Source organism: Gekko japonicus, unplaced genomic scaffold, assembly GCF_001447785.1.
Source record: "Gekko japonicus isolate JY-2015 unplaced genomic scaffold, Gekko_japonicus_V1.1 scaffold1347, whole genome shotgun sequence".
NCBI lineage: Eukaryota > Metazoa > Chordata > Lepidosauria > Squamata > Gekkonidae > Gekko > Gekko japonicus.
The window spans coordinates 226,697-239,842 of NW_015171544.1; the positions used below are offsets into that span (position 1 = coordinate 226,697).

General features: G+C 40.4%; 1 protein-coding gene across 1 annotated transcript in view; it reads right to left on the reverse strand.

Annotated features, from left to right (window-relative positions):
- The window catches only part of FGGY (FGGY carbohydrate kinase domain containing), a 253,617-nt gene that overhangs the window by 62,901 nt on the left and 177,570 nt on the right, over nucleotides 1–13,146 (reverse strand). The window contains exon 13 of the mRNA XM_015419670.1: nucleotides 6,273–6,393. Within this exon, the coding sequence (XP_015275156.1) occupies nucleotides 6,273–6,393 (121 nt within the window). The remainder of the gene's footprint in view (nucleotides 1–6,272; nucleotides 6,394–13,146) is intronic.

Below are 13,146 nucleotides of genomic sequence, written 5' to 3' on the forward strand. Positions count from 1 at the left end.
TAAACAATAAACAATGGTGGCATTCTTTCGGCATCCAGATATAACGATCGCCATATTCCAGGTTCCTTGCCAGGCTATCAGGTATTACTTCAGTGCTGGTGTTACTTCGGTGCTGATGTTAGGGCCAGGGCCATGATATTACCAGCGGCCACTTAATTAAAAGCCTGGTGGAAGAGCTCTGTTTTACAGGCCCTGCAGAACTGTAAAAAGTCCCACAGGGCCCTGATGTCCTCCGGGAGCTCATTCCACCAGTGCGGGGCCACCACAGAGAAGGCCCTGGCCCTCGTCACGGCTAGCCTGGCTTCTTTAGGGCCTAGAAGGGCCAGACGGTGTTAGGATCCAGATCTTAGTGCCCCCTGGGGAACGTGTGGGGAACAGCGGTCCCTCCGGTAAGTAGGTCCCTGACCATATATGGCTTTAAAGATCAAAACCAGCACCTTGAACCGAATCCGGTATGCTATTGGCAGCCAGTGCAGCGCTTTTAGGGCAGGCTGGATGTGTTCCTGCACAGGAAGGCACAGCAACAGCCTCGCCGCTGCATTCTGCACCAGCTGCAGCTTCTGGATCTGGGACAAGGGCAGCCCCATGTAGACAGCATTGCAGTAATCCAAACGCGAGGTGACCATAGATTCTGTGGACATGGTACTAACTGCACTGACTCTATAGATCATGTGAATTTTCAGATTTGAGAGCTGAACTGATTTTCCTTTGCTTAAGCTGGACTCTATCTCTCTAGAAGCTAAGTCTTCTTGATTAGTAAGAGATGCAGACAAAACAGTACTTTGCGTGTGGCTAAAGTTTTGGAAGTTGTAGTAAAATCATGCTGTAACTCAAGTAACTTAGGCTTCCTTTTTAATGTATGATGGCTCACTGTTTATGACTCGTGTTGTGGAAACAGTAATCTATCTGAGTCAGTCATTCTCAGTGAAGTGAATGGGGCACCAGTAATATCCCGTTTCCACAGTTCTTCAGGAACAGGTAGCGCAACCAAACATATTCAGTTCATATTGCATTTAATCTTCCTGCTTCCTAGTTTGGTCTGAAAGAACAGGTCCGAAATTTTTTAAATTACTGGTGCCCCGTTAAATGGATTACCTTGTCTCCGTCAGTTCCTTACTGCTTCACTAGGAAGGAATGACTCAGATAGGAAATTTGTTGGGACTTGGAGGTGTTTTCAATATTGAACTGACACCAAAGGTATTTTATATAATATTCTTCATTCAGATTGGAACATCTGATAAAAATTTACAAGTTATTTTTATAAATTCTTCGTTATTATATTCACGGGTTTCTAATCTTTTGGATGCTTTATAGAGCTTTGTAAGAATCCCTTCCTCAGTATTGTCAGAAGGGGCTAATATGGCTCCAACCACTTTAACAGGAGCCAGATCAGAAACCAACTGTACTACTTTCCTCCAATATCCCCAAAACCTAACCATGACTTTTTGTGAGTTTCATATTGTTGTGTCACAGACTGGTTCACAGAATGCACAAATGGAAAACAACATGAAATAAGGACACAAGGAACATTTGCAGGTGAACATGAAACTCTTTCCATTAGTTTTCCAATTGTATCTCTCTACAGATTTTGAAATCTCCTGTATAGTATTCAGTCTCTGTAGAGGAATGATTCTTGAGGAATGATCATCTAATTTGCAGCTCACACTAAGTATAACAGAATGAATATTTTTACCAAATTTAACTATTCAGTTTTATAGTCCTGAGATGCAAACAGTTTATGCGCTTTTTGTAGGTACATGCAATCTTTATGCCCACACACTGACTGTTGCAATTATTTAATGGTAAAAGGCAAACACAAGGTACCTAATGCTGTCATTGCCTTCTAACATTAAAGTGGGATGAGGGGAACATTAAAATGGGGAAACGGCATGCGTTCTCCTGTCCATATATACTTCCAAACTCTTTTCTCTCTGGGTCATTTTTCTTGTTTTGTTTTTCTTCCAGCCAGGTCTTCAGACCAGAATTAAGCTCAGTACAGGAGACTCATGATCAAATCTGTATGCTCTCAGTGGCAAAAATGTTTTGACACAGAGTTGTTTAAACTTAACAGAAAACTAAATTAAGAACTGGGTTTACATCTGGTGCTTTTAAAATGTACTTTAAAACTTGGCTGCTTGTTTTCCACTCTGCAAGTGCTTCACAAAGGACACATTCATCTTAGCACTTAACAATATGAATCTGAGGCTTTTAAGTGGTCTAAGAAATTATCTACTGGTAGCCTGCATAACTGGCTAATGGGAGCTTACATTTTACAGTAATATATTCAGATTTTCCCTGTCTTTTCCTGGAAGAATAGGGGTTTGATACAGGAATGCTAGCTATTTTATCTGATAGATTTTAATGAGGGCAGGGGAACCGAGAGCATTTTACTCAGATGAACTCTGACATCTCCTGTCAGTCACAGTTCCCTACAAACAGGGAGAATTCTAAGACGGCAGAAAGGCCTCTTTGTCTTACATTGTGCTTGGCTAATAGATACAGTCAAAGGACCCCAGTTTACAATTTAATCTGAATTATCTATTAATAGATCTTTAATTTTAGACATCAGAAAGCAACTCTCAATTCCAAGGCTGTTTGAATTAGATAAGGGGAGGTGTGGATTTGATAAAATCTTGTTTGACAAACAGAAAGCACTGCTGTGGCAATAGCCTGCACACATATCTAGCCTAGGTCAAGACCCTGTGTCATTGGTTCTGTCTTTCTGCTTCCATTAGATATAATTACATAATGCTGATTTTCATCTTTCTTCCTGTATCAAGGTAGGAAGTCTGGCTTGATGTTCAAATGATGCAAATCTGCATGTTAAATACCCTGAAACCAAACTTTAAACTTGATCTAAACCATATTGACTTGTACATTTTTTTTAAAGTTACCCTTATGGGGTTTTCTCATTCCATCCTGCCCCTCCTTCAAGACTTTAGAATGAAACAAAGATGTTTTCCACAGGTTAATCACACATTATATTGTTCAGAAATGTGCTATATTAAAGCTGTGTTTAGATGAACCTGAGGCCTCTTTTGCAAACATACAACTTGCTATGAAGACTATTGTCACATGGACTCAAGAGAATGCAACGTAAAGTTGGATAAAGAACACTTGATTAACAAGCTTCTGCTAGCTATGATGTTTAAACAATGAGCTTTAGAAAGAACTGCCAAAGGATCAATGTTCTTCCACAAAGGCTGTCTGAAATTAAATGCAGCCCCTTATGTATGTTGTATAAATGAGTACATACTCAAAGACTGCAGCTAGACATTTGGTTTATCCAAATGAGAATGCAAATTGATTTCATAATAACTGATTAACTTATTGAATTACTATTAAGCTCAGTGCTCTATAGGCCACTTTCTTGCCAAAAGTGCACTACTGTCCCTCAGTCTTTTGTGACGTTAGCCCACTACTCCCTCAGTTTTGCAATCTTCAAATCCACTCTTGCCATGAGGAATTGTTTAATTTCCCACAATTACTCTTTGAACAAACCTCCTGTCTTCTCCTGTTCCTTTGCAAAAAACATTCTCTCTCATCCCTAGGCCTGAACTTCTACTTCTTAAACTGCAGCAGCACTGAATGGTGACATTATACTAGCTCAAAAAAGAGCTTGAAGGTCAGTGTATCATATGCTAACTTTTACCTAGCACATTTTGTACAACAGTGTAGCAGTTCGCAAACTTTAATAACCTAGGGGCCCCATTTAGATTTTTAAAAAATTGCATGGACCTCAAGCCATCCCATCCTGCCTCACCAGTGACTGTTATATTTTAGAGCATGACAAGCCTCGTGTGCCCCATGGAGGTCTCCATCTTTTAATGCCCACAAAGCAATACAGTGAGAACCACCTAAGATAACCATTCAAAGCAAGTTTAAGTAAAATGCTTGCACAAGATGCTGTAAGGCAACAAAGCAAATAGCCCTAGAAAAAAGTTCTAAACAATCTCACCCAGGCGTGTAGCCAGGACTTTTAAAGTTGGGGGGCATTTTAAAAAGTTGGGGGGCACAGGGCAGGTGGGGAGGGAATGCTAGAAAGTTAAGCCAGCTGCTTAACAACTGCCCCCATCCCAGCTGCCCATAAAAGCCCGGAGTCCTCCTTACCCAGCACCAGCTCTCCCCAGGCATCTTCCAGCAGCAAGGCCCAGAGCTGCAAAGCAAGAAGCTAGCAGATGAAAACCAGGAGAGGGGGGGGTGCTGGATTGCTCCTCCTTGCTTCTTTCCTGTACCCCGTCCTGTGGCATCCCGTCAGGCAGTGTGGGAATGGAAGGTGGGGCTGGCTGGTGAGATCGTGAGGTGAGGGCAGGGAGGGACTTAAGCATGCAGGCTCAGTGAGGGTGTGATGCGGCCATACACCATGATACAAAAAATAAAAATAAAATAATTATTTGGGGGGCTGGGCTGGATTGGAAGTTGGGGGGGGGCTTGGCAGTAAGCCAAGGGGCTGAGCCCCGAGATGCCCTACTGTAGCTATGGGCCTGATTTCACCCCTTGATCAGAAGGGATGGTTGCTGGAAGCAGCAAGAAACTTTCCTATTGGTTAATGACTTTTGGCCACAGGGCACAGAACAGAGATAGGAGGGGTCCTGTAAATACTTTCACAGAAAAACAGATGCCGAATGGCATCATCTTACCTTTGCAGTGAAATAATTTGTATCGGAAAACAGAGTGAAATCTATATTTGAAGTAACTATGAGGATTACATAGGACTTTTAGTGCCACTCAGAAAACAGTTTCTGAGGCCGAGCTACTGGATCCCAGCAACTAATCAATGTGTTTTCTATTTAGTGCCCAGATGTCATCTGGAAGCTAGATGATTGTGGGTGGTGGCAGCTATACTTGCTCACAGCCTTTGAAGGAGGGGGAAGTTAATGCTGTTGCCTTTCCCTGAGGCAGAATCCCTAACACCATTCTTAAAATGCCAGAATTTTTCCATTAGTCAGATAGACATGATAAGGGCTTAGAAACAGTCCTTACGAAGGAGTTGTGGACCCTCCCAGAATATCCATGAAGACACTCAGGATAAATGCAGCAATTGTAAAATGAAGGATTTGATTAATATTATAAGTGGGGGGCTAGCAATAACTCGTGAGAATGAACCTCATCTGCCCCAGCTGACTCTCCTCCCCAATCTATCTATTTCTTTGCCTTCCTTCCCCAACACAGTTCCCACAGTTTTGCTCCTTTTCTCAGTACATCCCCTCTGTCCCAACTATCTGTATCATCTCATCTGCCACTTTCCTTCCTTCCTTCCTTCCCCCTTGCAGCTTTTTGGTTTTTCCAGCTTTCTTGACTCCCTTCCAATTCCCAGCCCCCCACCTTTTGCCCCACCCTTGTCTTGCTTACCTGCCCACTCCTCTCCCCAGTTCACCTCCAGTGTTGAAACAGCAGCAGCCATTTTGTATTACCAGAGTTGGGTAGGCAATCCAGAGTCGGTGCTGAGATATCTTGAGGAAATCCTATGTGAACTTGTGATTTTAAAACTTTTTTTAAAATCCTCCCCTTTTTTAAAATAATTGTAAGTTTGTAAAAATATCTCCCACTTCTGTATGTGGCTCTAATCTGTGAACATAATGATCCACACCTAGGGCCATGTTCAGAATAAGATATAATGATATAAAAATGAGCTGAACGTGGGATTGTTTTCACCATTTAGGCAATCAGTAAATAAAGTATCTACAGATGTCAACTATGAAAGAAAAGATAAGAGGCACAGTTCATTAGAAACTGTCACCCACACAGCCATTTTCCCTTTGTAATACCTATTAATCTCAACAGTGATTGTATTCGAGGATTTCCTCTGGATCATATTAAATATTTGTACACAAACTAAATATTTTTGTGTAAATTATTCTAGAGACATAGCTGTATATAGCTTTTAAACTGAAATTTTAAAATGGAATGAGTATTATTAAAGATTAATTATTCATAAAATGATCACATTAGAGCTATACAACCTCTACAACAATTGACAATATGTTGATAATGATGTACCATATCCTCTTTCCATCTCCTCCTCTCTCACACACAAATTTTCCACTCTTTTCCTTTATTAGTTTTTAACCCATGGTTAGCAGCTGACTTGCAAATTTTGGTTAAAATTAACCAAGGTTAATATTAATGATAGTTAGCTCTAGTATGGATAAAACACACCTCTGTCTAATAGCACTAGCCAGGGAAGAGAAGAGAAATTCACTTGGACATAGGAAGGATGGAAGGAAAAAAAAGAAATTTATCTTCTCCCATCACTATGCCCTTAAACTTACCCATGATGTCTGCATGCATTTGCACAAAGAGGGGGTTCTTGCTCAACCCACCACACATAAATAGGGTGTTGATATGATGCCCCACAGTTTGCATAGTTTCCACAATATGCCTTGTTCCCAACTTGAATATGAAAAAAACAGAAAAACAGATAAGTAAGTAACCAATTAAAAAGACCACAAGGCTGTCTAAAGAGCTGAAGAGAGATGATTGTCAGCGGTATACACTGAGAATGACAGCTGGACAAACTGCCAGGACACCTAGCAAAGACAGTGAGAACCAATTTCAACATTAGCATGGCTTACACAAATTTCCTATTTTTCAAGATTAAATTATATGTCTGAATGTGCATGAGGAATTTGTATGGGTTGGATCCCACACAGAAGTTCTAGGATCAAAGTAGCATTGCCAGCTGGGCTCTTCACTCCAATGGGAGCAGAAATGGGGTAAGAGTGACTATGGTAAAGTCCACAGGGACTCAGGAAATCCCTAGAGTGTTGGAAGTAACAACCTGAACAGACATTGCAATGCCACTTCCCACTCCTTATATATCCTCTCTGATTTTCTCTATCTGGTGCTCTTATCCACAATAACTTCATGTAACATTCACATTCAGATCTAAGATGGCCACTCCATTACATTTTCAGGACTCCCTCTTTGGAGAGGTCGATTGGACAATGATCCAAAATAATTGTACTGGATAAGAAATAGCAAACACAATGGAGGCAGAAAAGTGAAATTTCTTCACTGCTTTCACTGCCACATCATAGGCATTCGACTGGGCTCTACAGATTGTTCTCGTAGCCTCGCAATGAATTGGTCACCAGGTTCACTGTAGCCATCTGAGCAACCTATTTGACTCTCTAAACTCCTTGGTAAGCCATGTATGTAAATTTCCCAATAAGCAAATTATTATCAGGGAAGGGGAAGTCTGTTGTTGTTGATTTGATTTATTAATTGCACTTATGCCAGGCTCTGGGCGATATACAAAGGGGCATAATGCCATAAACGTTGAGTGTTCCCCAGTCCCCCATGAAGAAGAATGATAGAAGGCCCCACAAGCACAATTTCATGAGGTCACCTTGGTGCATCTTTGGATCAGAACCAGATCCAGACATTAACTAGATGTTGATGAAAGATTCTTCCTCACCTACAGGAACAGCGACGATTTGTCCTAGGAAACCTGCTCATGTGTGGAGATCACCTGTCACTGCCATTGGATATTTTTCTAAAGCTTTAACACAGCACACTCTCTCATAGTCTTTTTAGAAGAGAAACTACAAATGGTAAATTTAGTGTATGCTCAAGAATTCCTCATCTGAAAATACGTAAAACAAAATTGAAACAAAATCGAAAAATCCAACAAGAAAAGCTGTGGATCTAAGAGTCAGGCAAATCAAGGCATCAAAGCCTTAGCTAAACTGTTATGATGGATGAAGAAACAGGGAAAAGGCATGCAGAAGATCTAATGGTGATGCAGGCTTTTGGCTTTTTCACAAAATCAGAACTCAAAGCTCTTCTTTAATCTTAGTTCTATTGTTGCAAAGTAACAACTATCGTATAAACAAACCAGAACTTCATGAGTGCCTCAGAGAAGCTGGATAGGCTTTGTGGTCAATATAACCATTGTATGAACACTAGTGTTGCTCTGCCAGCTTCTCAAAGCAGTTAAACAATGTACATGTGCACACATGGGTCTTTAAACACCTGTGTACATATCTAAAGACCCTGTCCCAATGCAGATTTTCATATATAGGTACATGCATGGGTAGTTCTTCCTCCTCTTGGACACACACCTTAATGTGGTGAGGGGGTCACTGAAGCTGAGAGCAATACCATCAGGAATTCAGAATCTGCAAAGAAGCTAAACTCCTATAAGAGTCATGTAAGGTGGAATGGTCACAGCTGAGACACCAGACTAAGATGCACCCACCCACTTCAGGATCAACGGCCACATCAGAAGAAGAGAATAGACTGTTCCAGTAGAGATGGGGATGGAGGAATCCTTGAAGGGTAGCTACTGGGCAGTAGCAGTAGTAAAAGGTGACACTGGTGTAGGATCTTTACAACAGCAGTGCCACTTTAGCTAACCCTAGTTAGTACTGTTCAGAAGTTGGCAATGGTAAACCATTTCTGAACACCTCTTACCTTGAAAACCCTATGATGAGACAATTCAAAATGAAAAGAAGATATAGTGCTGGAATACAGGACCTCCAGGTCAGATGGCACTCAATCAGCTACTAGGGAAGAGCTGAGGACAAGTATGAGTAGAGCTATTCTTAATGACGCAACTGGACTAAAGCCAAAAGGACATTCAGTTGTTGACATGAATGGATGCAACAGGAAAGTCCAAAGCTTTTCAACACATATAATTGGAACATGGAACGTGAGAAGTATGAATCAAGGTAAACTTGGAAGCATAAAATGGAACATTTGAACATTGCAATCCTGGGAGTGACTGAACTAAAGCAGATTGGATTAGGATGTTTTCAGTGAGAAAATTATAAAGTGTTTTACTCTGGAAATGTAGGATCTTTACAACAGCAGTGCCACTTTAGCTAACCCTAGTTAGTACTGTTCAGAAGTTGGCAATGGTAAACCATTTCTGAACACCTCTTACCTTGAAAACCCTATGATGAGACAATTCAAAATGAAAAGAAGATATAGTGCTGGAATACAGGACCTCCAGGTCAGATGGCACTCAATCAGCTACTAGGGAAGAGCTGAGGACAAGTATGAGTAGAGCTATTCTTAATGACGCAACTGGACTAAAGCCAAAAGGACATTCAGTTGTTGACATGAATGGATGCAACAGGAAAGTCCAAAGCTTTTCAACACATATAATTGGAACATGGAACGTGAGAAGTATGAATCAAGGTAAACTTGGAAGCATAAAATGGAACATTTGAACATTGCAATCCTGGGAGTGACTGAACTAAAGCAGATTGGATTAGGATGTTTTCAGTGAGAAAATTATAAAGTGTTTTACTCTGGAAATGAGAAATACAGAAGCAACGGAGTTGCTCTAATATTGTGGCAAAATGTAGCACAAGTAGTCAGGGGCTATAATGCAAAGTCTGACTGTATAATATCAATCAGACTTCTTGGAAGATTTGGGCTACAAGCAGGAAATGAAGCAGGAAAGCAACTCAAAGAATTCTGCAATGACAACAATTTGTTCATTGCAAATACATGTTTCAGGCAACCAAACAGACGATTGTATACATGGGTGTGACCAGATAGCCAATATATAAATCAAATAGATTTGATAATTACCACTCCCTCACACCTCTCACCTCTTACTGCCCCCCAAAAGCTCCTGGCAAACGTTGAGCCAGATACACCAATGCTACATGGAGGAGGCAACTTAGGAATGCGGCAAAGACATTTGCACATAGCACTCCTGCAGTGCACTGAGCTGCACAGGCCAAGTACCAACAAGATCACCCTGAGTTGCTCAGAACAACACAGTCTCCATATGAACAAAACAATCCAGGAACACAAGTAGAGAAGCCATCACTTTTGTGGAAGGTAGCAGGAGTTGACTTAACAGACGACTGCTTCTTAAACAGACAGTTCTATGTGGCCTGCTCGAGAATGCGCTCATCAAGCAGCCTGGTGATCCTAGCACCTGAGAGCAGAACCACCAATGTGGTCTAGATAGAGGTACTTCAGTAGAGAGAAAAAAGTACATATGTCTCACTTCATTTCTTACACTACAATCTTCTCCATTAGAATTTTTACAACAAATGTCACATTTCAAATTTCACATCAGTATTATAACTGGATTTATGGAACTTAAATACCATAGCGAAGCATGGGTATCAGGCTAGTTTTGTTATAAATTTAAGATAATCCTGATATGGATCTGCTTGGGAGATACCCTCAGTGATCTTATCCATAATATAGTGGTCCCAGATAACTGAGTGCCATTTAATAATACTCGGAGAATCTATAGATTTCCATTTTCGTGCTATACATGTTTTGGCAGTGGTCAATAGTATTGAAATCAATTCTTTCTGGATATGAGGAATATTGATGCATTGCCAATTATTTAATAGAACCATATCTGGGTTCTCTGGAATTGTATATCCTGTCAGTTTTTTTAATTTCCTGTAGAATTTGGCTCCAGAATCTTTTAATCACTGAACAATGCCACCACTGCTACAGTTTTCCAACACATGGGGGAGAGTTGTTTATTCGAATGATGTATTTGTTGAGGTGTTATATACCATCTTAATACAATTTTGATGTTCTGTTGTGATATGTTTATAGATTTTGATGTCATCGCAGATGAAGACCATAGTGATTCCCATTGTGATGCCAACAAAGTTAACCCACAATCTTCATGCCATGCCATGCCATGCCATGCCATGCCATGCAGTGTATGATGGTAGGGTTTTTGTTCTAAGTCCATAAGAATTCCATTTAATTTGGAGATCAAGCTTTTGTTATAATATTTACATTTCTTTATTAGGACTTCAAAGTTTGTGAGCAGGTGAGTTAAATTATCTTTAATCTTAGGAATATATAAAAAAAATTCGTAATTGCAGGTATTCAAACCATGGGAGTATACTATGAGTTTTCTTTTCAAGAATGTTTTTTGCTTGAATTATCCCTTGTTCGGTGATAGCAAAAAAATGTTGTAAATTGATCTAATCTCCATGTTTGGAAAGTTTTCAGATGTTTAGCTGGAGGGAACCATTTTTGGCCAGTGAAAGTGGACATTGGGGATATATCCGGGGCTAACTTTTTCCTCCAGGTATCCCAAACTATAAGCAAATTTTTGGTGAAAATATTTTCCATAACTTCTGGTGCACAATTCTGTTTTTAGACCATATTACTTCCTTATAAGTTTGAGGTATCAGGTGGAATTCTTCTATCTCAGCCCATTCCGGTAGGGGTCCTGGATGTAGTAATAGAAGAAGGTTAGATAACACTGTTGCTTCATAGTATTTCTTAATGTCAGGGTACCCTAGTCTACCGTTTGATTTTATCCTTTTAATTGTATCAAATTGGATCCTGGGTTTTTTTATAGGACCAAATAAATTTGGTAAATATATCTTGCCAATGCAACAAGGAGGCGGTTGGACTTAAAAGAAATGGATGTGCCACAACATATTATTGTTTTGATACACAGCCTGTACTCGGGACAAGAGGCTACTGTTAAGACAGAATATGGAGAAACAGAATAGTTTCCAACTGGCAAGGGTGTCAGACAAAGATACATTAAAGCCCTATCTCTTCAATCAATATGCGGAACACACCATAAGGAAAAATTGACTGTATTTAGATGAAGGTGGAGTGAAAATTCGTGGAAAGAACATTAACCATTTGAGATATGCAGATGACAGCACATTACTGGCAGAAAATTGTGAAGACTTGAAACAATGACTACTGATAAAGGTTAAAACAGAAAGTGCCAAAACAGGATTACAGGTGAACATCAAGAAGACATAAGTAATGACTACTGAGGAATTACACAGTTTAAGAGTGACAATGAAGAAACTGAAATTGCTCAAGATTTTCTATTTCTTGGCTCCACCATCAACCAGAAGGGATGGTGAAACTGAAATTGCTCAAGATTTTCTATTTCTTGGCTCCACCATCAACCAAAAGGGAGACTGCAACCAAGAAGGGAGAGGGTCGACTCTCTGTGGGCCCTGTTTGCAGCCCTGTGCACTGGGGAGATCCAACAGGGCAATGAGTAGTCAAGGTGGTCACATCCTTCAGGGTGAGGCACAGGCAGCTTGGGGGCCAGGTGGCAGTAGTGTCATGAAAACTGGGCCCTCCCCTTCCCTGGTAAGCCTATGATGGGGCCTGAACTGGGTCTGGGTGAGGGGAGGGGGAGGGACCACCATGAGGAATAAAGCACGCTGTGCCACCTGGCCTCCTTCACCTGGCATGTGGGAGACTGGGAAGGGCAGCCATGAAGAAGCTAGAAAATATTCTTAAGGAAAAGACGTGTCTTTGGTGACCAAGATCAAGATAATTCATAACATAGTATTCCCTATTATTATGTATGGGTGTGAAAGTTGGACAATGAATAGTTTCGAATTGGCGAAAGTATCTATGCAGTTACTGTGCTGGGCAAGATGCCCAAGTCCACGCTGTCAAGAGTGGTCATGAGGTAATGTGAGGAGGGAAGCAGGACTGGAATAATCATCACCTTCAGTGAGACTAATAAGTGAGTTAGTATTGGAGAAATGTATAGATTGATTAATAGTGAGGGAACATTCTTAAAACAGTCCTTAATTGTTGCATTTTTACCACTTGATCATTTTCTAACCACATTCTTTCATAGCCAGTGGAATTCACACTCATGAATTATCCAGAGTATTCCACTGATCCACAGCATACACACATATACATATAGGTTTTCACCCCACCCCCATTATTTTAATATATTTTTCTTTCATACATATATTTTTTCACCTGTAAGTTTTATTCCATTTATCTGACTGGGAAATAATATTCACACTGAAATTTCAACTGATATTTCACTGTTGAACTAAAGTTAATTTTATGTAGGGCTAAGGAAAATACAAACTTGGAAGCTGCCAATCCTAATTTTATCCTTGCCCCCCCCCCTCGATAAAGTTTTCCAATGGACAGCAAACAAAAGGTTAGAATTTAGCAGATAAGATTACAGCTGTTTCAAACAGTCTTTATAATCCGTTTTAGCAAATAGTTGCTAACTGATTTTTTGCGTCACTTCAGACAGGACTATTTTGGTTCCTGGCTGCTAATGGATTATTTTTACCTTTTCAGACAAAGTCACTTGTCTCCCTTTAAATAGCTGTTTGTGTGTGTGTTTTTAAACTGCTTTCTTCCATTTTCAGGTTTCTTTGCACTTCTGAATTGCTCTATAGTGTG